Here is a 26188-nt window from a genome sequence, read left to right as displayed (position 1 = left end):
TTTAAGAACAAAATATTATAAACTTTTTTCCTCTTTTAAGTAGTTTAATTTTTAATAACTCATTAAGTATCATGCTATGTTATGTTAGTATAGTTAGAAAACAATAACACTATAAAACGACTATACTAAAAATTACTTAAGATTTTAAATTTATCTAATTTACACCGTTTAAATTTCTCAAAATTGAAACATTTGATACTTGATTTTGTAGTCTCCAAAAATTCTACACCATTTTAGAAACGTATCTTAAAAAAAGAAAACAAGAGACATGAACAGTTATCATAACACTCATATTTCAAAAAAGAAAATAGAACAACTATACTAAAAACTACCTAGAATTTACACCCTTTAAAATTTCTCAAAATTGAGACATCATATACTCAATTTTATTGTCTCCAAAATTTCTACAACCATTTTAAGAAACAATAAACATAAACCGTTAGCATAACACTTACATTTCAGAAAAACAAAACATCGAAAACGAGAAAAAAAAACAAGATTAAAGAAACGGGATCATTACCAGACAGGTCCTCCTCCGAAAAATTCTCGAGCCGTCTAGCTACATAGTGGTGGCTCGAGGAAGGATGGGGTCCACCGGCGGTGGAATTTATTGGGCAGTACAGATCCGATCAAACAGCACAGCAGAGCTCAAAAATTAATTAATAAGAGATGAGAGTGAAGTTAAAGAGGGGGGAGTTTTGACTGTCTGACCAACGACCATGACTCTGACATTGGGTTGACCTTCTGACTTTTTCATTAAATGATAATTTTTGTTCATCTGCTTGGTTTTTTGTCGGCTGCCTGAGCTTCTCTTTTTTAACACTTCAATGGGGTCTGCTTTTGGTTGTGTGTTTTGATATGTTTGTTTATAATTTTCTGTTTCTTTCATATGGTCATGGTGTGTTTAATTAAATGTGTGGGGGAGGTGAGCAGCAGGCTTCCCGTGATTGATTCTCTCTGCATTCTTTTTCTTTCTGCCACTCATTGACTTTCATAAAATCCCACATTTTCGTTATATACAAACAATTGTTACCAAGTTTTTTCATGTGATTCATCTCTCTTCTTTTTATTTTTTTGTTTCTTTCTTTCTCTCTCTTTTGATGCCTTGTGATTTCTCCATGTAATTTGTGTCTGTTTTGTTGTAATAGTGGATGACATAAGAGTAAACGAATAATTTCAATTACGTAACTCGAGTATTTTGAGAAAGTTAGATGTTTGGCTCAATGGTTGAGCTTGTTTAATAAGCCGAGTTTGTATTTGATATGTAGATTTATTTATCTTGATCAAAATTTCTATAGCACATTCCTTTATACAAATCCTTGACTTACCAATTCCAACTTTCACTAACTCATGCTTCTTACATCACCAATCTAATCCAAAAACTTAAGCCGGTGAGTTACGGTAAATTTAATCTTTTATAGATACATTACCATTCCCCGTCGTGGCCCGTAGGTTTAGAAATTTACGACATTACAGAAGTTCAAACACAAAACCTCCTACTTTAATACCATATTAAAACACCATTGAATCCTGATGGATTACGGCAGATACCTTAACAATATTCACTAAAACCAAATGAGTCAATCGTCGCCACCAAAATTACACGTATTGGTGTAGCGTCTTCAACATTTATAACCAAACCAAACATCTAATATGGCAAAATCCAACCTAGTTTCTGCACAAAAGATAGATATGGCTACAAACTTTACATAAAAACTCTCTTAAACCAGAACTCGCCATTAACTCATGACTTCCAAAAGCGGTGGTGGTAGCTCTGTTTTCATTTAATGATGGGCCAAAGCTGAACTAAAAAGCTATTCTACAAATGGCTTTCTTTTAATTTCCTTCTCACGTGCCACCTTCTACGTGTTAAATATGCAAAGCATGTCATGCACAAACACACTATGCTCCTCTTCATCACTTTTGGAATTTAGAGACCCTACATCTGGAACTGGGAAAGCCTATGGAGCCTAGACCTTCATCCAATGACCAATATCAACAAACTCGTGGCTATTTTCTGTCACAAGTCTAGAAGATTTAAGAAACAATCTGATTTCATCCTCCATTAATCAGCTTAAAACAGATATGAGTTGAAACAAACTGTGTGACATGCCTATGAACTTCAAATTCAGCTTAAATTAATGAAGCAGAAAGAATGGATTATAGAAAGAGAGTATCGATGCAAACAAACTTGCCATCTAACTTGATTCGTTTTCGGTTAGCTTCCTTTTGAGATCATTGAGGGCATTGACAACTTCTGAATCAAGATTATGCTTTAACAATTTCCCCTGGAAAGATGTCGATCTGAAAAATGAGAGCAGCGGGTTTAAGCAGTCACCACCATATACCTTCTTATTAAAGATATTTCACGTTAAAGGGTGCACAAATATGTTCCAAGCCTGTTAGCGAGTTCAATTTTACCTATCAAATAATAAACGGTACTGTTGATCCCTCAAATTAGCAAATTAAAGGTTCATATGAATAAAGTCCAGGGCGGTCTCATGCAAGGTTCATCCCGCAGGATGGGAGAGTTGGCTTTTAGGGATGGATGTGAATAAAATACACCTATTTATTGGGTGTAAGGGTTAAGATCACAACTTTGAGGGAAATTCAGCAAACTGAAAAGGAAAAAGCATCTCTCACAGTCACAGTAGATGTATAAACCTAAATTTGTATTATATGAGTTAAAATATAGGTTTGGTCCGTAAAGATTCAACCTTGTTTCTAATTTGGTCAATAAAGTTCAAAAAGTTCAATAATGAAAAATGGCACAACTCATTTCCTTGCAGTGCAATATCTATGTTCTCAAATATTCAAAATTTCTTCCTTCTCTAACTATTGGACACACTACCTTACCCTTTCTCAATTTCAACTGTTGTGTCATCTCCGTGTAATAAACTATAATTATAATTATATGTGTGTTAATCAAGATAATAAAATAGATCATGTCATTTTTTCATTAGTTTTGAACTCAAATCTTCTTTTGATGAGCTCTTTTTCATTCATTCTGAACTCAAATCTTAACAGCAAGGACTGTATGTATAAAAGTAACCAATTATATTCTATCTGCATAAATACTGAAAATTTTGCATCTTGAATAACCATACATACCTGTGTTCTTGTAACATCATTTCAACCTCCTTTTTTGATGCTTTAATCTACATTCACATAAATAATGTAAACTATAACGTGCCATATATTGCTAGTATTACCATCTTCAGTCAGAAAAAAATAGAGGCCATCCACATCTTCTCATCGTGCATTGAACAAAGCAAGTTTTCAATAGTATTGTGCTGAATAACATGTTTACTTTTAACCAGATGGAATGAATCCATGTATAATTTAGCCATATAAAATGCACAAATAATGGCGAGCCAGATTCTTGAGACAAGATAATAGGTAAAGCATCCGATTACCATCGTCCATAAACGAGTAGAGAACAAAAATGGGCAGGTTGTGTCAAGATGAACTGTAATCTCCATTAGATAAACATACTAAAATTAGGTACAACATAAACGGCCTCTTATTACCTCACTCATAGAAGATTCTTTTGTAATTACAGTATAGCCTTACTTTCTCGAGATTGGAAAGTTGTAATGTATTAGCTCTTTAGGGGAGGGCCTTCTCGCCCCCGCCCTTAGGTTTCCTTAGGTTGTTGCTCCTTTGTGATGATCTCTTTTTGATGAAGTTTGTCGTTTCTTATAAAAAAAAATGTCGAATGGGCAAGGCCTGCCTCTTCGCAATATTGAAAGGAGAACAGGTCGAATCTAAACCATTAAGCACACCCTACAAGCCTAACCCATTACGTGCAGCGCACCTCATGTTAACTACAGTGTTGGACAATCTTTTCCACATTGTCAAAAGTTTTTCGGAAGTTTCAAGGCTTAATATCAGTTATGGCAAATCAGAGATCGTTGCCTTTAATTTTGGCTGCTAGGGGCTTGGCCTCTTTCTTATTTTAGGCTTCATCTTAGTGGTATCTCTCAATCTTTCTTCTTGTGTGCCCCATCATTGAGAACTCGATGGGAAAAGAAATAATAGCACAAAGCAAATTTTAAATTCATTTCTTATAAATATAGAAAACAATATCCAAAAGAAAAAATTCTTGGAGAATAATATCTATGACATGGTGAATTAAAGACAGTGGCATCCTAGAATTAACGTTTACACGGGAAGAGACATGTTTTAAGCCATGTTAACAGTATGCACCAAATAAAATTAGATTGTTCTCACCTCAGAAACTAATGCCTTGCAACTCCAAATAAAGGCTCCCTGAAAATAAACATAATATCGTCTTTTCAGCCATAAATAGAGTAGCGATCTAAACAACCAAAATAAGTCATATACGCAAACTTACATGCATTAACCACCCCAACTACACTCTTCAAATTAAAAAATTATTAAAAAATAAAAAAGACGTTTTGGAATACAAAAGGAAATCATAGTAGAGCAATATATACTGTTCCAATAGTGTAGCAGCAAGATATACTAATAACAATGGGCGTGCAGACCAACTTATATTGTCCAAAAAAATTTTGGACAATATTTAATATCTTTAAGTAGGTGACTAGTATGGTTTGGATCTACGCCCTCTAAGTCATCTAAATTTATAGTTTGCCAATTTAGACCACAAGACAAATGAATGACAGTCTTCGTTTTTTCTCTCCATCTTTTTGGTAAGAATAATCCTCGATGGTTAAAAGCAGAGCAACAATTAAAACTTCTAAATCTGAAATTAACATTTAGCAAACAATCTGGTGCAAAATAAAAACAGAATAAGAATAATAATTAACAATACCAAAGATAACAATCTAAATAACTGATGAGAAATCCTCTACAGATCAGACCACAAATTCTTCCACATTAACAATCAATTCCGTTAGAAGATTAAAGATAAAAATTATATCCTCTGTCCATGTCATCAAAATTTAAGGCATAATACAGTGATACCCAAACAATGAGGAGATCATACTGCTCCATGGGCTGCATGCTGCTGACAGATATCAGAAGTCACTACCCAAACTTTGGGACATCCATCCTCCTTCAGAGCTACAACCTGTAACTCAAGCAAGATTTTGATAATGATAAGGAAAACCAGAAGAGTTTCAAAGACAAGGATCAAAGACATCAAGCATGGTATTTCAGAGAAAATCCAATAACTAAGGCGGGTAATAAAGCAACCAGCTAAGAGCAATTTACAGACATGATCTTGAAATAAATTGGTACGAGTTGTTTCTCATTCAAGTTGCTCCCCAAATTGAAAAAGTGATACCATGGAATCAATTATCTGGCATTGTCAACAGTGGAGGACCACCAAACATCTGTATATATTATAAATCGCAATCCCCATCCATAAGTTTTCTAGGCAAGCACAATATGGCTGAAACCCTTGCTACCCAGAAAAATGCTTCTTGCTGATTTATACTTTTTAGTAGGATACATGCTTTCTATATGTGTAGCAGAGACACATACGTAGAGAAGTAGATTTTATTGTATTGTTTTTTAACCACTGTCACAGGATCTTATTCATGAACTCTTATCTTACCTCTGTTTCAATCCACGTATCTGCACACGACTCACCTGAAAAAACCACATCAATTCTGCAAGAACGATTCTACCATTTTAAAAGTCTTAAGTGAACCAATAAACCAAAAAATCAATTTATTTCTTTTTAATTGAATAATTTGACAGCTAAGCATGCAGAGTAACAACCCATGTCAGAAAAGAGGTCTGAAGGAGTGAGTTGGGCATGAAAGTGATCGTCAGGGATGACATAACATGAGGTGTAGCATAATTCATTCTCATAAAAAAGTGCTTATTTTCCAAGGGAAAACATTTACAACACACATTGGAGAGCATCCTCAGTAATATTTGTTAATTCAATACGAAAAGTGATTCATTCTTTTAAATTATGCAAGTTTAAAATATCAAACTCAAAATCATCAGCAAGAAAAAATTGATAATTTCCATAACATAAAGTAAAATGAAAATTTGAAAATACATTTCTTTCAGGAGCTGAAAGTTTCCATGTTCTGTGCACCATTAGATGAGTCCTTAGTAGGATTTACTCCAACGGGAGACTGGGAATGCCCACTTACAAGCCCCTCAAAAAGACTCCAGGCCCCATTGATATAAGACCATGAATATTACATTCCCAGACAATTTTCATGGCCCTTGGTGCGTATATCCTCATCCTCTTGGTCACCAAGAGGTCTGAAGTCTTAAAGTGAAAATGTTTCTTGTTTGAACTTCCTGCACTCAGAACTAAAAAGGGCCGGATATAGTACAAATCATCATTTTTCTTTTTAAGTCATCTTTTAAGGTATTGTGTTCTAATTTGTATAAAAGCCTCTTAATATATTTTACCCTTAACATACTAAACAAATATGAACCATCTTTTTTCTTCATGCACTCACAGAAAATTTTTAGGAAAAATGGCCTAAGCAAGAAGATAAGGGGCAATTTCACCCTTTATTTCTTGCTGAAATTGGTCAAATTTTGTTTTCAGTGCAGCAAAAAGGGCTGGGTTATGTATGTTTCATCAACCATCCACATGATCAATATCTTCCGTACATATATCTTTTTTTCTTAGGACCCTAATTAATCATCTTCCATTTGTTCTGTATCTTAAAATTTATTCATTATCACGGCCATTAAGCTTGAAATTAACAACCATGGGAACACCAAACACTAAATGCACATCTACTGGCAGAAGATTAGCGGAAAACTGAAGATTATATAGATTAATGAGGCTGCATTTTAGATCATAAGAAGTACCCAGCAAAGTTTTCTTTGTGCGTCGGGAGTCCAGACAGCATCGCATCAAATACAACTACCACTTTCACCTCTGTAAATGTTTCAAGTATGCAATCAGGAACAATTGCAACAAAAAGTCAAAGAAGTATCCCATAAGAGTTGCTGAAAACATTAAGTAAAATCTTGGTCCATGTAAACCTACAAGAATCAGAACTTTTATACACTTAAATCTACAACTACAAGTCTACAACCCAAGGTTTGAAGGGGCAAACAACAAACCTCTCAGCATACTGAATGTAATAAGCTCGTCAATTAGCTTTTGGCGAGCCACATCAAGTCTCCCATTCATAAAATGTTTCTTCAATTTCACCCAGTAGCCACACACATTATAACCATCAACAAGCAAGACAGGGACTGCGTTGTCTATGCCCTGGTTTGTACTGTCAGGTAAATAGAAGACATTACGAGCAGCACTTCTCCCAGCAACTTTTGAGTTATGTCATGGTTGAAAGACAAATTGTTTTAAAACAAATTTGTTAAACAGATGTGCTATAGTATAGGAGATTAAGAGATTTACTAGTAAAGAGCCAATGTAGGATCGCGATAGAGATCCGTATCTCCTGGGAGGTCCTCCTTCTCTACCTTCTTCCTCCGATAACTAGTAGCAGGCTTAGGTGTGCCAGATTTTCTCTTTTGAAACTCCTAAATATCTTTGTAATATGAGATAGGACTTTAGATACTCGAATTTTTCGAATAAGTTGCAGCAGAACCAGATGGCATACCTTCCACAACCTTAGAAACTGCAAATTCTGCTTCAGATTTGACGTAATTCTCGGAGGAGGATCAGAACCACCCTGCAGCTAGAAGTCGTTTAGGTTTCGTACAAAATTATTAATCTATTCCATTTACAGAATTGAATGTACATACATAGCTAGGGCACTCCAACAATCGCCATCCACTAAAATGCCAGTGCATTTTGTGGAATTTTAAGTCAGTTTAAATGAGAAATGATATCAGAAACTTGGATTGTACGTTATCAATTTATCACCAAGTGAATAAAGCATGTACAGGCAACAAAAAGACGGCTCAACAGTCCAGCAAGGAAGAATATCTCGCAAGCTACTTCAAAAAGAAAATCGGGCTTCGACGGAAATAAATAAAGGAAAATGGTTAAGAAGCTTAATCACCGATGAAGTTTGAGGCTGCTTTTTGCTCTTTGACACTACAAGAAGCTTCTTCTTTTTCTTCTTCTTCTTCGGGGGAGAGAAAGAGGAAGTATAAGAGGAGGCAGAGTAGCAGAGGCCTGAAACTGTATTCGCCGGTGACGATGAAAACAATTTCACTGGTCCGACCACCTCCATGAATTTAAGTTGAAGAAAAGATCTCCATGACAACAGAGACTTTCAGCTTCCCTGTGGCTGGCTCGCAAGAGAAGGTACTTGCAAAAAAGGTGCGTCTCCGGTTGCTGTGGTTCACATAATGACGATGATTTTCTCCGATTGAGCTCCGCCACCAGTTGCTCCGGCTCAACTTCTCTGCTTTTCTGTGATGTTTCGTTCAGTTGCTGGTGAAATTGCGGGAAGACGATGGGTTGGCTGTCGCCATATCAGCCACACATCATTTTCTGCTTTGGTGTATTATATTTTATTTTATTTTACCAGAATTTTCTTTTTGGTAAAATTACCACATTTTATTTAATAGCCGGTCATCAATACGGAGCGGGTAAGTTTTAAATCATGTTTTAATTAGATCACAGGCTATCCACGTGAGTTCAATGATAATTAATACCTATCTTTAATAAATCATTTTCGTTATGTCTGAGACCTTCATCAAAACTGGCCATACACGTAAAAGTAATAATAGAAAAGTAAAATTATAAGTTTAGTCTCAACACTTTTAGATTGATGTCTAATAATTAAACAAAAGGTATGAATAATATGGAGGCGGTTAGATTTAACAAATTTGTCATAAATGTTAAGCAAATGTGAATGGATTCTGACCTTTGTGAAGGATTTCAAGAAAAGTAACGGTCTTTGCCGTGGATGGATTTCCACTTATTCGCCTCAAGTCAGCTTTAATCGCGACTCCTCGTCTGTTTGGTCTCCTCCCTCGGTTGAGTTAGTGAAGATCAATGTGGATGCTGCATGTAAGGAGACTTTGTTTAGAACAGGAATTGGTGTTGTTGTCAAAGATGAAAGGGGTCAAATTATTGCGGTCAAATTATTGCGGCTGTTTCTCGAAGGGTATAAGCTTACCACGATCCATTGATGGCCGAATCGTTGGCTTTACTCGAAGGTTTCCGTCTGGCGACAAGGTTGAATTTACAGTTGGTGCAGTTCGAATCCGATTCCCTCCAACTGGTTCCAATATTTGGATGAAGGATATTCGAAAATTGGCGAAGAATTTCCTTAATTTCAAATTAATTCATGTGAGACGTCTCGCAAACAGAGTCGCCCATAAGACAATGTGGCGTCAGATTCCGTTTAAGTTTTATTGAAGTCCTTTATGTCTAAAAAAAAAACAAAAAACAAAAATATAATACGATCTTAAACTTTTTAATTTTATATTTAATAAGTTCTTAATTTTATATTTAACAGGCTATGTTTAATAGAATCATTAATTTCAAAAATTCTTATCACACAAAATTGAAATAGTTAGTTACATAAATAGCATAAAACGAATGTGTATTTGAACATCTTAATTTACAGAAACTTTTTTGAATAATTCAAGGTGATAACATTACTCCAAGCTTTTACGACCTCCATTGTTTTCCCATCTTACTAAACCAGATGCCAATTCTTCCTGCAATCTTACTCTGAGAGGCCTGTAAATGGCAGCAGATGAAATGAGAGATTGGAAAATAATTTAATTAATGTATACAACTTGATTGTGGCTTCCATTTCTTGATACTCTCTAATGAACTCTAAAGTCTATAGATGAAGATCAAAAACCCCAAGTCTGCTCCATTCTCCTCCAAAATATTCCAGATAATCTGTTTCTTCCACTTTAAACAATACCTGGAGTGAGAACCTGTTTCATAATTTACCACACTGAAATCATTTCTGGTCCAACAGAAAAATGGCAACGGAATACGGTATTTATGCTCGGGTTGACTGTTCTTCGACATTGGGACTTTGCTTATCGGATTGGATTCTATGGGGCTTTCTGCCAACATATCTGTTGCTCAAGCTGTCTGTTCTTCAACGATGGGGCTTCTCTTATCGGATCGGATTCTTTCGGGTGTTCTGCCAACGAATTTTTTGCTCTTCCCACCCCCATCAACTGATTTCTTTGGAACAGCACGCTGCATGATTCTTATGGGAATTCCAACCAAATCGAAATCATCCTTCAATGATTTAGTCAAGAACCTGATGTCTGTATCTGATAGCCGCGTCTTCCCGCTGACAAAGGCGACGAAGGTAGGTGGTCTGGCCTTCACCTGCGTGAAGTACTTGACCTTTGGTTGTGCGGATTGGTCTTTCCAAGAATGTCTGCTCATTACCTGAGCAAGTTCTCTAGCTTTATACGGTGTGCTATAAATATGCTGAGAAGAAAACAAATGAGTATTTTCTACTGACCTTCCGCAACCAACGGTTAAGACGAGCCGTGGACAACCTCGAACACCATTTCTCGTATGTCTCAATAACCTGACGCATGACAGCCAGTCGACCCCTTCCTTCCAGAGCTGAAATGAATATAACTGGAATTCCTGTTACCTGGATGCTGCCGAAAAGCCATGTTAATCTAACAAGTAAATGATAGTTCTGAAGAGGAATGACTGAAATACCAATCTCCATCCTATACCTACACAATTCATAGAAGTTCTGAAGCTGTACTAAATAATTATATCCAACATTTTAGCAATTTTACTTGGTGGGAATGGTGAATAGAGTAATAGGAATGGAAATTTTCATTTCCATGGTTGTTGTTTACCAAATCAAGAAATTGAATGAGTGGAGTTCACCTTCAAACTTGAGAAATATTTTTCCAAAAATAGGAGAATCTCACTCTGTCAATAAGAAATCTCTTCATCACATTTTCCTTACCAGAAGATACAGCTAAAATCAGATAAGATGCTAAATAACCATACCTGAGGAATAACTGTTTGAATTTCTTCGGGAACAGCCTCCAAGATCTTCTCATATGATGCAAAATTTTCTTTCCCTCTCATAAGATCCATCTTGTTGACAATTACTACCAAACCACGACCTTCCTCCACCGCTCGCCTTGCAATAACCACTTCAGCATGTTTCATACTTCTTCTTTCTCTAGCAATCTGAACATTGCATAAATCACTCTCTGTCAACAGAAATGGTAAAAACAAACATCCAATGATAATCCAAACTTTTAATGACCTACTCCCATTACTGTAGTCCACAATATAGTTATTTTTCTTCCGTTGCCAAAAAAATGGAATGCAAAAAGAATATTCACCTTGTAGTTTGGTTTTACTTTATTTAAAGAAGCTTTGAAATTTTAACTTACTTTCAGCTTCTGTCAACAATCTTATAACTTTTTCGTGAAAGGAAATTGGGATGCGGGGGGGACACTAAAAGGCTCATGGATGGTCATGAAAAGTCATAGAAGATGAAGAGACTGATTTTATCGCACACCTCTTCTGCATCAAGAACCAAAGCAACCACATGAGCTCTCATCAGATTCTTGGACGATTGCATGACACTTAAGGATGCTGGTCCTTTCTCCTCCTTAGTCCTATGCAGCCAACCAGCAGTATCAACCTAAAGCATTATTATTACCAATTAACAATGAGGAATTCACAAGAAGTGCAGTAAAGAAACTGTTGTGACATAAAGGACTTAGAAACACAGATTTTATTCGGAATACAAAGCATCATAAAAGGAGATACAAGAAATAGTCAAACCACGTGCTTACCAAATATATAGTTCTATCCTCAAACTGAAATTGAGCTCTAACTGAATCCCTTGTTAAACCAGCTTCAGGACCAACCAGAACACGGTCCGACTGTAACAATGTGTTCAGCAAGGTTGACTTGCCAACATTTGGTCGTCCAACAATTGCTAACTGTAATGGCAACTTACTGTCTTGGGTGTCCTCATCCTCATTGGAGCTTGTGACCTGATGGAAGCGATCAAGACCACCATTATCTAGGAATTGTGAGAATGCACAGCTAGGTTAGAAGAGAAGAGAGGAAGAATAGTGCCAAAATTACTGTATCATCTACACATTAGACCAAAGAGGACGATGGCGGAAGATCTTAATTGTCCAACATCTAACGCCATTTGTAAAGAAGATAGCATACATTTTCCAAAAAAATTTAGCAGCAGGTATAATAGTCATCCAGAAAAATTGACAATAGTTGAATATAACAATCCAAAAGTTATACATATACATTTTGATAATGGTGACAGTATCTAAAGATTTTTAAAAAGATGAGGGTGGGGGAGTTGAAAGTAGACAGGAGCCAAGATAGATTTAATTCAAGTAGTGAACTATGCGAAGTTTCTTCCTATTTTTGAGACAAATTACAGGATGGCAAACTTGCAAAAATGAATAATGGCCTCCTCTCTCTTCAACAGCTTATACAAAATCAAGTAGAGAGCATAAGAAACAAAAGAATAAGCAAGTGCTGGAAGGATGCTAATAAATTTGGAAATAAACACGTTGATATTTTCTTCTTTCTTCCAAACCATAGGTGCCTAGGCCAGCTTACACAAACTTGATCTAATTCCTCTAAACAACTACCAAACTCCGTAATATTGGAGTCAAAGAAACTTACAATAGTTTAATATCAAGGTATAGCATTATAGTCTGACCCAAAATCTCAAAGGACATCAGGATAAGATATACAATTGTCCTCTTTGATTAACCTATGTGGTTACTTGAAATTAACCAAGATCCAAATTATATATTGATTGACACGTATATTTCTTACCATCTATAACTTTCAACATATAATTCTCAAGCACGGGTTTGATGGCACAATAAAGCTCTTGCATGCCAAGTCCGGTTTCAGCTGATATAGGTACTGGGTCTCCAAAGCCTAACCTTTGGGCTTCAAGAGCAGCAGCCAAAAGTGTGCCACTGCTATCAAAAAGCGATTCTGATTTATTCATTGCTACTATAATCTTAATATCGGGTGTATGTCTGCGCAGCCACTTCCCAACCTCCAAATCAAAGGGATGAAGACCAGCTCTAGTCACAAAAATAGCATCACAACTACTTTAAACTTCGTGACCACAATAAACCAAAAGAAAAAGACCAGTATATATTATGCATCTTGCAGTTGCATAAGACAGCAGTCATTCTTTTTTCTTGTAATGGAAAGCAATATGCCACATTCATCTTAACCAAGTTTATGAAAGAAAAACATCCACCAATCACCTTGCGTCAATGAGGAAAATTGCTAACTGAGACTTGAGAAGCACATTTCCAGTCATTCTTGCTGTTCTTTCAAGAATAGAGCCAGAAGATGCTGTTGTCTCTAAGCCAGACGAGTCCAATACTACAAACCGCAAATCTCCAAGTTTAGCAACACCTTCACGAATATCCCGAGTGACATGATCATCGGGTGTGTTGTAAACTAGAGCCTCCCTCCTCTTAATAAAGCTATAGATTAACAAAACCCCAAAAAAATTAAATCAATGATAAGAAAAACATGATGCGAAAAAAAAAGAAAAAAAAATTACTGACTTCACATTGCGCAAGAATGGGAAATTCATTAATAGGGTAATATAAGCCAGCAGACTTTACCGGTTAAATAATGCAGACTTCCCAACATTTGGGCGCCCAACAAGCACGACAGTAGGAAGCATACTAATAGAAATTTTGGTGAAATCAACTGAATTTCTATGTACACCTTGAACCTTATTACCACTAACATCACTATCCATAGCGTTATCATTTGAACGTTTCTCCGAGTTCCCATTTTCTGATAGTCCACAAAATCCCCTGGCTATACGAGCAGCAGCCAACGGAACCAACAATCTTGGGTTTGAGATACAACTATTCCAACCTAGAGAAAACAGTAGAACGCAAGAACGATGAGCAACCGTGTTAACTCTAAGTATTAGTGCTGAAAACAAACACGAACTGTGAATTATAACTATGCACAGGTCTTCGATCCCTCGTTCTAAGTACTAAACCAACACAATGAATCAGCGGAAATCTTAGGATAAACCAGGTACCTGATGTAACGAATGAATGGTTGCATTTCTCACTCCAGGGCTCGGGAAGCGAAGAAAATTTTGAAGACGTGTGTCCCTCGCTGCAGAAAACCGAGCCACTGAAAAAATTGGGCGTTACAGTACTTGAACTTGTTCTTCTACTTCTTCCACCGATACGGAAAACGCCATAGCCGATGACCCTTCGGCGATGGGAGAGCAATGGAACCCATAAGCGAGACATAGATACGTCGCGGCGGCGATCACAGTGACACCAGCCTGCAGACTATAACAAAAAAAAAATAATCAGAAGTGCAGGGGTAAAATGGTCATAGTGAATCATCCTAACATTATATTTTTTTTCCTTTCTGGTAATTTACGAATTTACGATTTTTTTTGGTTTAGTATATAGTGTATTGTCATTCGTTGAGCTGTGTTAGTTTTGACCGTTTAATAGATCACTTTGATAAATTTATAACTGTTAATTATGACTAATTGTTATTTTAAAAATTTTGGAATATGTTAAACTGTAATTTTGGAGGGTTTTTAATTAGTTTTGTTATTTACAATCATACTCAATTAGTTAAGACATATATTATCCAATCAAAAGTTAAAAGTTCGAATATGCACCTCTACTTCGTGGTTTAATTCAAAATAATAATAACAATAATAAAGTTTTGGCTTTTAATATATTGTGTCTAATCCATCTATAAAATTTTTAAATGTTTAAAAGACTATAAAGTTTTTAGATAGTTTTATTCATGAACTTGTTAGACGTAAAGTTTAACATTTTTTATTGAATATCAAAATTTAACGTCAATATACCTCGCTACTATTTAAAATATTGAAAATCTATTTAAACACAACTCTAGAAGTTTGTGAACTAAATTTGTAATTTAAGTTAAAATATCATTTTTATCTTGTATAATAATAACTCGTTATTTTTTCATTTATATACTATTAAATATTTAAATTTAGTCTCTATATTTTCAATAAATCAACCTTAAAAGCAGTCAAACTAGCATGGGTTGTTTGACCATATAAATTTCTCTTTATCGGTGTTTATTAAATAAATCTAAGAACCGTGGTTAAAAATTCTTAAAATAATTGATAATTACTATTTATACTAACAATACGCACTTGCCTTTTCAGTGCTCAAGCGTGTTTGGCTTTGACCAATCTTAGGTCCGATGAATCATTCACTATTGTATAAGTAAGTCTTAGATAAAGATGGTATCACAGTCAAGTTGGAAAATATCAAGGCAATTAAGTATGGAATCCAAATTATGAATCTTGGTCCAAATAAAAATATAAGGGACGAAATAACATTTTAAACTTTTTTCAATATAAGTCAGTTGATATTTTTTAATTCACCGTAAGAATAATAATAAAATATTTCATTCCTAAAATTGAGTAATTAGTTTAAACAATAATAAAAAATGTATATGTCTATTGAGAGATTTTCTAATATGAAAAAGGGAATTATGATAAATATAGATTTGTTTAAAATTGGATTTTGAAATGAATTATGTTCAAATTAGTTCATGAAGTCTCGAAGCCATGCCTAAACCACATTTCATCGTCGACCAGAAAGAAAAATCATCTCTAAAACCGTTCCTTATCTCTAAAAATTTCTCCTCTCCTTTTTACAAACTCAAATATTTTGGGTTTCTAGTTATAATATTTGATTGTTTAGAAGATAGGTATGAATTGAAGTACGTTTTTCATGTTGCATATCAAAAATCATATTTATTTAAAGGGACCGCGTACATATATAACCACAATATGTTTCTATGAAAAATAGTGGCAAAATACCTTCCTTGTCAGTGTACATTAATAAAGTATTTTATGAGAGATCATGCACCATTGCTCGCCAATTATCGTCAGTTGGGGTCCGATCTCACATAAAACCCCTCATGTTCCACCTGCAATTTACAAGTATCAATAGGAAATTTGTAAGGTGAGACCTCACCTCGCTGATTGCTCGCCAATTATCATCGACTGGGGTTCATCCTCACACAAAACCCACTTATGCATCAGAATTAGCACAGTTTTGGAATGAGTTAATTGACTATACTAGCTAGTGAAACTATGACTATAGAAAGTCTTACGTCCCACACATTTTATGACACTATGAATCATGTTATCTGTGTACATGCACCTCTCTGATCCATTAGCGTGAGTATTAAAAAAAAAATACTCACTCCTTCATTTCTTTTAAGAAATAGTAAAAATGTACAAGACAAGAGACGATAATGTCTGTCTATTGTGTGGTGGATTTTCGCTCCACGTTGGTTTTTAATATTTGAAGTTATTTATTTATTATGTTTTACAAACAAAGTTTTTAAATTATTTTATAACATTGTATTAGGAATGTGTATTTTCTTATTCTAAACTTTCTAAAAGGTTTTCATAATTTTGAAAGCAGGTGTGTTTGAAAGCAAGGATAGAATGTGTGGTTTTGAAAAAATAAATTTAAGTATAATTTATTTTTCTAAATCATCATCAAAATGATGCTTTAAAAATCAATTTAGAGTGATTTTAGACTTTCCTAAAACCAATGTTTTAATTTGCTAAACATAATAAATGGAAAGGAAAATGATTTTGACATGTCAATTTCAAACCCATCTAATGTTTGTTTGGGAGTGATGGTAGAATAAGTGCGTTTGAATAAATAAATTTAAATATAATTAATTTTTCAAAATTACCATATAAGTGATATTTTAAAAATCAATTGGATGGAAGTGATTTTGACAATGTTCCAAAATCGTGTCAGACACATCGTAAACATTTTAAGTCTAAGATGTCAAGTATTAAAGCATCATATCGTCCCTTTTCTAAAGGTTTGAGATTCAAACTCCTACCCTATATTGTTATAGTAAAAAAAAATAGGAAAACTGTTACAAAAATATTTTATGTATTTCAAAATATGTCACCTATTTTCAAAACTTTCAAATATAGTAAAAATTTTCAATTATATCAGTAGTATATTAGATGTATATTACATACATATCGCACAGACACTCATATCATTAGTATATTGATGTATATCACATACATATTGTAAATATATCACATACATATATCAATAGTCAAATAATCAGATATATTACAGATGTATATCATTTGAGTAAAATTAATATTTTAAAATTGAATCTCCATTTTTTTAAATGCTATTGTTAAAAAAAATTAGATGCAATTACTATTTTATAAGTATTTTTGCCATATTTTCAACGCCCAAAAAAATTATTAGATTTGCTTTTATAAATTCAAAAAATAAAATTAATATTTTGAAAGTTAAAAAACGAAAAAATATATCTCGCGAGTTATTATGAGATTTGAAAAAGAAAAAATAAAAATAAAGTAGAAGCTAGAAGAATATTTTAATGCCTTAGCAAGCATTAGCCATCAAATTTTATACCGGCTGTGTCCGTCAGTAAATTGAAATAAACTGACATTCTCTCTCCTCCCCCTGTCCTCTCTCTCTCCCGAAGTAATTTACATAGAAAAACCAACAAACCCTAAAAGTGTCCGTTCAATTTTTCTTCTTCTATGCTTCAACTACTCGTTACATAGCTCAATTCCTTCTCTTCTTCTGAAGAATCTTGCAGTTTCATTACCGGAATTCGATACTGAATCCACAATCCTCTCAGTGGGCGGCTCATCTTTGAGAGACAATGGAGGGAATGCCGCACCCAATACCCCGTACAGTGGAGGAGGTCTTCAGCGACTTTAAAGGCAGACGTGCCGGCTTGATCAAAGCCCTCACCGCTGGTCTCTTCATCTTTTTATCTTCTTCGTTTTCTACCCTTTTCTCCCTACACTCGTCTTTACTTTGTTCTGCCCTTCATGTAGATGTAGGTTGACTGTGTAGTTGTTTCCCTATGAATTCCTGCACTTTAATCCTTTTCCTTTTTCCAATTTGTCGAGTTTTTGCAGATGTTGAGAAGTTCTACCAGCAGTGCGATCCTGGTGGGTTTTCCTTTCATCTATCGCTCTCTCCATTCCTGTTGATTGTCTGAAATGTTCAAACTTATTTAGTTGTATAGTTTTTTTTTTTTTTTTTTTTGTGGTCTTGAACTCCGTTTGTTTCAATGATTCTGAATTGTTTTTTCCTTTTACAAGAAGTGTGAAAGGCGCTCTAAATGAAACAGTCTTATCCATAAGCTTCGCTATTGAATTGGTTTTCGCGTTTTAATAAGTTGTTGCTCGCTGGCTCTCTTGATCGAATTATTGATTTTTGGCTTAATGTCAGAAGTCTGTCAGAACGAGTCTTTACCTGTGCGTGGAATGTACCCAACGACTGTGTTCTTTATACATTAGAGTTTAAATTCAGTTTATTTAAGTATTTGGGGCTATGATAGAACTGGAGCTGTCTGTGCGTTTTTTGAACCTCTAGGGTTGAGCTGGGCGTAAAGTCAACAAATGGTTTGAGTCACCTTGGCGCTGAATTTGATATTACTGGATATTCAATAAACTCAAATGTTGCATATATGTCCTATCTATTTAGCTGGTTGCTTTTGGTTTTGTTATTACCCTAGACTGGATGTTTTAACTTTTAATTATGTTCCATTGCTTTCTGAATGTATAAGTAACCTTCTGGATATGGGGGGCACAATTTTCAAACCATGATGCCAATGACTGAATTGCACAGAGTGGTCATTGGGTACTGTCGCATAGGAATATTTTCTCCTATTTTTGGCTGTTTCTTCACTTTCAAGGTTTTAAATTTAAAATCTTTAAATGTAAGAATTTGGTTTAAGCTTGTTCTTCTTTCCTTTAGTCCTCCTGTCCTGTCCATATTTGTGATTTGCCCTATTCAGTACAAGAAAGAGGTGTCTTTAGAAAACGTACTGTGTTGGGAGCTCTCTATGTAATTATCCCCTTTTCCCATTTGATTATTAAATTAACAAACATGATTTATTGTTCGGCAGTATATCTAATAAAGCCTAGCTGGGGAGGTGGAAAAGATTCTTGTACTCCTGTCTTTTATGTTAGACATACTTCAAATACATTCTTAATGATTTTTTATCATTATAAATTTGTTAAATCTGGATAAGTATTTTTGTTCATCTCCACATGTGCTTATTTATGTTACCGTGTTTCTTTACCAGATGAAAAGATCACTGAAAACCATGGTAATATGGATGTTTCTACCTTGTTTGGAGATTCTTATACATTGTCTATTTAATAATTAATGCTAGGTTGTTGTGGAAATCCATAGATATTATGATTTGTTTCAAATTCTACCTTCTTTCCTTTCAACTCATAGATATTATGATTTGTTTTTTTCATTTGTTTCTTCAGTCTGAAGAATTATCATTTAATAGGGGGTTAGTTGGTTTACTTCTTGGTAAATTGTCTAGAGTTCACATGTTATTTTAATAATAATTTATTCGCGTATTGGTTTGTTGTGAGTTGAACGTGGTCCTCCAATATTGTATTTCTGGACACCCTTAGATCTAAATTTGGTGGTGAATCTTGACTGGCATCTTGAGGAATGAAGTCATGTCGGTTGTCCTTGTTGCTATGTTGCCCTTGATTACATTTGAACTAGAAATGCTTCGTTATGTGTTGCACAATATCTATTTTTATTTTTCCTATTGGTATTTTGTAGTTGACGGTATCTATAGAGTAATACAATTTTTCTTGAGGTTTAATTCAGCATGTAATGAGAGTTAAAAGAAAGTGGTTCTTATTATTTTCTGAGACAATTCATCTCATGCTTATAGAGAAGGAGAACCTGTGTCTCTATGGGCTTCCAAATGAGACGTGGGAAGTTAACTTACCTGTGGAGGAGGTGCCTCCTGAGCTGCCTGAACCAGCATTAGGTATAAACTTTGCTAGGGATGGGATGCAGGAGAAAGACTGGTTATCACTGGTTGCAGTTCACAGTGATTCATGGCTGCTTGCTGTTGCATTCTATTTTGGTGCACGTTTTGGATTTGGGAAGAATGAAAGGTATGCAATTGTACTTATGGTCAATCGAAATTCATTATAACATTTTTGAACTTTAATACTACTGTCTTAGTTTTTATATAATTTTAATCTTATGCATCACCATTGCTGTACAATTAGAAAATAAAAGAATTTAGATCTGCTTCACCATATATTTTTTTCTTTTTTTCCATCTAGTGATATACCGATTTTTCATATAATTGTGGATGGAGATAGAGAGTGAGGTCACTTGTTGTTCTAGCATGTTGTGTTTAATGAAATTATGAGAAATTGGTTTAAAGTCATGTAAAACAGTGTAGTAGAGAGGTTTGAACAACACTTAAAAAACATAAGGCTTGAATAATTCTGTATGATAAAGTTACTTTTCCTTTGTTTATTTATTATTTATTTTTAGGGTGTGCCTCCATTTGTTGGGAGGGGATTTAATTTTGACTTCAAATTTGAAACATTTGTGTTTTTACATTTGTATCAAAGTAAGGGGGGCTTTAACACAAGTACCAGAAGTTTGCATGCTTTCACTAGATTTAGTAGTCAATAGACATCGTCTTGCATAATAATTACTTGTGCTGATTTGAGTGAGAACATTTTTTTCGAGTTAGACATTCCTATTTGTTTTATTGATGCAAACTGTCTTTTTTCTTCAAGTCGATAGGAGGCTGTGTTTGAAACTTTGAATTGTTTGAATCATTGTCCCCCGTCCTTGCTTGCTCTATTATCCTTGAGTCAAGATTAGGATGGGGATATACTCATTTTTGGATTTGAAAACATATGGTTAAGTGATCCTCAAATTTTTGCCAATTATATATTTTTCTTCATTCGTTTAGTTCGAGCATCGTTCTCTTATTAAAAAAAAGCTTTAGTATCCTGGGAAATATCTCTTGCTGAAGTGGTTAGCAAGTCTGAATATTTTAAACATTTGAGTCAACTTATAGACCTTTTTTCTTGTTTTTTCTTTTGTAATAAAACTTGTAACTCTTTGCCAGGACACCATTTACACTTTGGTACTGTTTTGCATGTGCATTTAGATGCTCATAATCTCTGGTCTGTTTCATCAGTGATATCTTCCAAGGAACACGAACACCTGTAGACTTTGCTGTACTGTTTCTTTTTGTCACTTACTATAACTAGCAAATTAAGACGTCATTACACAAGACATAAATCATTATTTATAAATTGTTAGGTGGGCTTGGCATATGAAAATGATTTTTACGTTTTCTATTGCATTATCTCTCCCATGAAAATATCATAAATTAAAAAAGATTTTTAGCTTGAGAATTGTTGAAATGCCTGGCATTCTAATTTTTAACTGAATGGAGCTTCAAGGAGTGGAACTACCGATTAAGGTTCTAGCACTCTTTTGTACTGTGAATCACTCATCTTAGACTATAAATGTTGACATGAGATATTTGTAATCTCTTAATTAACTTTTAGGTGGAACTTTATATATTGTTGTAGAGTCACACTAGTCAAAATATGATTAGAAAATAAGTGTTGAGGAGTTTAATTATCTTTGCTGAAGTAATTGTTACCTATTTTTCGAGCTAATAATCGATGTAAGCAGTTGAGTAAAGAAACCTATTAATAAATTTGATTTGAAGGTAACTATTACTTATTTTTCTGGGTGGGCAAATTTGAAACTATAGCTTTGCTCTGTTTTTTTATTTGATATTTTCACTTGGGGTTTGTTTCATTGAACAATTGTTCCTTTCCATTAATCAAGGAAATGTTCGTATCTTATTAAAAAAAGAAATTGATTTGTCTTTGTGATTGTTTGTTGCTTGAACCTGTTGGTTGTGAACTTTTGACCATTTTATTCTAGAAATTATTGCTGCATGCCTTATAACTTGGTAGACTTGAATGTTATGGTCGTGTAATGCATTTGAAATTCAAAATGGATATGATCTCAAATATTCCAAATCTCATACAATTTGTAGCAAAATTTTATTTGAAGAATTTAGATCGTCTGTTGTCGCCATACTTTTGATGCATGGCAGTGGACTGCATGGCTCATCTATTCCACATTCTCCTTTCCTTTTACCTTTGGTTACTAGATTTTTGAGAGAACACAGTTTGTATTTAAAGACACATGTAAGGTTTCACGGTCTACGTATATCAGGGAATTAGAAGGATTCTTGCGACGTCTTTAAGAATGTCATGATTTTGTATCTCACTGTTGCCGTGTCTTGTTCATTTGGATCACTCCTTGTTCTAGTAAATTTGCCTGCTTCAATGGCATAAGCCATCTATTATCTTAGTTGAATTTCTGTTCAACGTCTTTCTGTATAGTCATTTTCACCATCTGGCAACACCCCGTACAAAATGTAGTTAGGAAAGTAGGGAAAAATCCAGCAAATGCTCCATCATTAATGGAGGAAATTTCAGTCATCATTTATGCCAATAATTTATTTTGGCCATGTTATGACTTATGAGAGGAACATGACTTAGGTTGAGATTGGACATTGCAGGAAGAGGCTATTCCAGATGATCAACGATCTCCCAAGTGTATTTGAAGTTGTGAGTGGAAATGTTAAGCAATCAAAAGAACAGTCTGCCACTCATAACAATAGCAGCAAAAGCAAGTCGAGTGGGAAGATGGTAAGCAATTTCCGAAATTTGTAATTAATTCAACCTTGTTCTCACTTTCTAATTTCTATCGTCTTGCTGCAACCTCACGGCATACAATCTTGCTGTTGTTTACTATCTTACGGCAGTCCCGGCAATTGGTGGAACCCCATGGCAAGGGAGTGAAGATGTCTCCACCACCAAAAGAGGATGAAGATAGTGGGGAAGATGAAGAGGAAGAAGAAGATGATGAACAGGGCGCAACATGTGGGGCTTGTGGGGACAATTACGGCAACGACGAATTCTGGATTTGTTGTGATGCGTGTGAAAGATGGTTCCATGGAAAATGTGTGAAGATTACACCTGCGAAGGCTGAGCATATCAAGCAATACAAGTGTCCAAGTTGCAGTAACAAGAGGGCAAGGGTTTGAATTTAGGATCCGAAAGTTGGAGATAGTTGCAGGGGAGGAAGAAAAAGAAAAGAAGAAGAAAAGCAGCAGGCACGACTCCGAGACTTGTGTTATTACGATTATAAAGCTAAATATGGTTGTCATAATCAGTTGACAGACTTGGTGAATTGAGATGGAATTTCAAGTTTTCCTACTTGTGTTATTCTTCTGTCTAATTTTAGAATTAGTGGTTTTCTCTATGAATAGGCATTGATCTTTCAACTATTATGAATATATGTCATCCACCTCCCACATTGAACTGACTCATCCATTCACTTAGCTTAACACTGAACCTGTTCGGCTACAACCACCCTCTTCTATATGTTTTTTTCCTATTAAATGCTATAGAAAGTAGATAGATGGATTGCTTGGAACCAGGCTGGCTATGGGCACGGCCAGGAGTGAAAGTGATCTGATCTGCCCTTGTGCTTTTATTGGTTGAAGGATTGAATCTGATGTTGAAATTGCTGTTTATGTGTAAGAAGTGGAGTCAATTTGGATGATTTGGTGAAGAAAATGGTTTCTTTTTATGAGTGGAGGAGAGTTTTATGGATGTGTTTTGGTTTTGTATTATTGGAAGGAAATGGAGATGAATTTTGATTGGGGAAATGTCTGAACTGAACAATGAAGTGTTTGTTGGTTTGAATGATTTAACGTTATCTTACAAACGTTAGAAGACAATGACCATTGTCAAGTCCTGCTTGTCTGAGTCTCTGAGGTGTGAGGCTTTTCCTCATTTATTTCTGTATTCAACAAACTACAGGCATAAACCCTGTGTTGTCTTCTGTCTATGCACTACTTTTCACATGTCTCCATCCTCACCTCTCTCTCTCTTCACAGGTGTAATATATATATATACATCTCTCTCTGTCGCATTGAAATATATGGGGTGCGAAAGCGGGTCCCGAGTGATCGGGTGATAACTCGGTCTTGTTTACTTGGGGTATAGGAACGAGTACATTGTGAATGAGAATAAAAATCAATTTGAATGAATCACTATTCTGATTGATTACTGATGTTTGAAATGAGGATTAATAAAATATTTGATCAATTATAAAAATAAAGATGAAAAAATGGAAAAAATGGATTAAATTCAAGTGCTTACTTTTCCTACTTACTACTATTAAAAATGACAATTAAGACAGAGGAAATAAGGATGAGAATAAGAGAGAATGATTAAGCTCCTTTCACAACTGCAAAATTAAGTTTGTCATATTTTGACCAAAAAAAAAAAAAAGGAAAAAATCATAAAATGTGAGCATACACAAAAACATTTAAAATTCACTTGAAAATGAACCAAAAAATAGGAAAAAGAAGCAAGAGAGCAATTGAAAGATACAAACATTGGACAAGGAGAAGAGCAATAAGTATTACTTTTAAATTATCTCATTTAGTTGAATGAATAGGTAAGAGATGAGATCCTATAATAATGTCTAAAAATTATTGATTCAATCACTAATTGTTTTCCAACACTTATTTTATCTATAAAGTTTACTCCTTTTTCTTTTGAATGATTCATAAAGTTTAAAAGGGTTCATTGATTAATATTGAGGTTCATCTTTAATTATTTTAGAAAAAATATATAATACTAGTATGGTGGATACTCTACTCCTTCCATTAATATTCAGCTGTATAATATAATAATTTTTTTTATTCTATAGAATCTACCTTATCATTTATTTTACCTTAGCAATACTATAAAATTTTCCATCATTCTATCTTGTATCCTCCCATTTTTTAAATTGAGATTTAAGTGAGGTATGATCGATGATTAAAAATTCTTCGAAATTGAAGGTAATGAAGAGGGCATCTCCGACCCTGTCCCGTCCCGTTGTCATCATGTAAACATGAATCATGTTCGATTAAGGGGAAAAAAATAAAAGATGGCATCAGTTGGTTTGACCAAGAAATCACATGCTTTGGGGTGTGATTTGTGAAAACAAGAGAGAGAGAGAGGGATGAGTGAGAAAAAAGAATAAGAAGAAGATAGAGAGATGGGCCAAGCAAATAGGGATTATTCAAATACAAATTATGAAATGAAAAGGCAAATGCATAATAATATAATATAATATAATATATGATATTTGATTTTGAATAAGGCCAAAACAACACCATTTCTTGATGCCTAATTCATTGGACAGGACAATGTTAATGAGTCCAGATTTGCTCCCTCTGATTATGACTCTCTACTCTCTAACCCCAACACAATTTTTCATAATTCAATCTCTCTCCTCCCTAATTTTATATTTGTAATGTGTGGAAAATAAGATTTAGACCTACTTTTTTGGTATAATAAAAATTTGAATATCTGATCTCAACGGAAAGAGTATATGTCATTTATCACTGAATTTGAATTATGTTAATATTAGCATAAGGTTGCAACAGGTAAGTTGCAGATGTCAAAACGAACATCTGAGTTTGATCTCCCAACCCACATGTTATGTACTTAAAAAAAAGTTGTTGATGGGTAAGGAAAAAAAAGATTTAGAGCTAATCATCCTTTGTTATTTCAACCAACCTTTCATGTTAAGGTTAAAAACTTATTACAATCAAAATTCAAAATCTAGAGATGCAATCGAAATTTTTTAGAGTTTAGAGTTCATAAATAAAGTGATGAATTAAAAAGTGACACGAATATCAAAGATGATATTATATATTGTGCCTAAAATAAAAAATATATATATTTAGCTTTTGGTATGAGTTTGAGTGTATATATGAAGATTTGAATTTAAAAAATTGATTGTAAAATGATTCATAAAACATAGAGAATAGTAATGGATGATTGAAATTTGAACAAATAATAGTGCCCATTTATGGGTCACTTTTTATCTTCTTTGATTGCATACTAAAAAAATGTCACAAAAATTTAGACAAATCGTATCCCATTTGATAGATTATTAACTAAGCAATTATTTAAAATCAATTAATGAAAATTTAATAATCGCTTAAAAAAGATAACAGTTAATTTTTATTTTGATTTCGTATCGTTTTGATTATTTAAACTTACAAAAAGGGTATCACATATCACATACTCTATCAATAAACTATGATTTTACTATTAAACAAAAAATAACGAAAAATCATACTCTTATAATCCTTCTACCATATGAACTATATTCTTACATTTTAAAAATAAATTGAAATACTTCTATGATTTGCAATATCATACCACTTTGCTATTACTTTTATTGAATTCGATAGGAAATTTGTGATGGGTAGCTTTTTTTTTTTACCAGGCTTTTTAGAACTATGGTCAAATTTAAATAATATTGTAGTCAATCAATCAGGTAGCTAGACCATAGATTAACAAACCTCCTTATT

General features: G+C 34.2%; 3 protein-coding genes across 6 annotated transcripts; 1 reads left to right on the top strand and 2 right to left on the bottom strand.

Annotated features, from left to right (window-relative positions):
• Positions 1-1479: 1479 nt before the first annotated feature.
• Positions 1480-8384, bottom strand: LOC111008254 (yacP-like NYN domain protein). 3 transcript variants are annotated; one of them, XM_022280890.2, is made up of 11 exons: positions 7944-8383; positions 7539-7616; positions 7334-7458; positions 7036-7196; positions 6778-6847; positions 5546-5600; positions 4973-5056; positions 4234-4272; positions 3112-3158; positions 2196-2304; positions 1480-2017 (listed from the first exon to the last, which is right to left on the bottom strand). In XM_022280890.2, the coding sequence occupies exons 1-10, from the start codon at positions 8115-8117 to the stop codon at positions 2199-2201; spliced, it is 939 nt and encodes a 312-aa protein (XP_022136582.1). In that variant the 5' UTR covers positions 8118-8383; the 3' UTR covers positions 1480-2017; positions 2196-2198. The 3 variants fall into 3 exon arrangements, 2 of the variants coding, with proteins under 2 accessions (XP_022136582.1, XP_022136583.1); XM_022280891.2 differs by having other exon boundaries at positions 1480-2304; positions 7539-7610; positions 7944-8380; XR_002601083.2 differs by lacking the exon at positions 1480-2017 and having other exon boundaries at positions 4951-5056; positions 7944-8384.
• Positions 8385-9372: 988 nt separating this feature from the next.
• LOC111008384 (GTP-binding protein) lies at positions 9373-14190 on the bottom strand. 2 transcript variants are annotated; one of them, XM_022281066.2, is made up of 9 exons: positions 13923-14187; positions 13489-13750; positions 13120-13344; positions 12671-12930; positions 11650-11882; positions 11370-11495; positions 10847-11032; positions 10335-10472; positions 9373-10258 (listed from the first exon to the last, which is right to left on the bottom strand). In XM_022281066.2, the coding sequence occupies exons 1-9, from the start codon at positions 14140-14142 to the stop codon at positions 9941-9943; spliced, it is 1968 nt and encodes a 655-aa protein (XP_022136758.1). In that variant the 5' UTR covers positions 14143-14187; the 3' UTR covers positions 9373-9940. The 2 variants fall into 2 exon arrangements, 1 of the variants encoding a protein (XP_022136758.1); XR_002601098.2 differs by having other exon boundaries at positions 10118-10258; positions 10335-10479; positions 13923-14190.
• A 3131-nt stretch (positions 14191-17321) lies between these two features.
• Positions 17322-23134, top strand: AL6 (alfin-like 6). Its single transcript, XM_022281020.2, has 5 exons — positions 17322-17672; positions 17838-17870; positions 19631-19859; positions 22322-22451; positions 22568-23134. Exons 1-5 carry the CDS (start codon positions 17576-17578, stop codon positions 22847-22849), a joined length of 771 nt encoding a protein of 256 aa, XP_022136712.1. The 5' UTR covers positions 17322-17575; the 3' UTR covers positions 22850-23134.
• Positions 23135-26188: the final 3054 nt, after the last annotated feature.

This window comes from Momordica charantia, assembly GCF_013281855.1.
Source record: "Momordica charantia cultivar OHB3-1 chromosome 10 unlocalized genomic scaffold, Mcharantia_2.0 BLBB01000010.1, whole genome shotgun sequence".
Classification (NCBI taxonomy): domain Eukaryota; kingdom Viridiplantae; phylum Streptophyta; class Magnoliopsida; order Cucurbitales; family Cucurbitaceae; genus Momordica; species Momordica charantia.
Note: the sequence above shows the minus strand (reverse complement) of the source record. Positions and strands in the feature narration are given on the sequence as shown.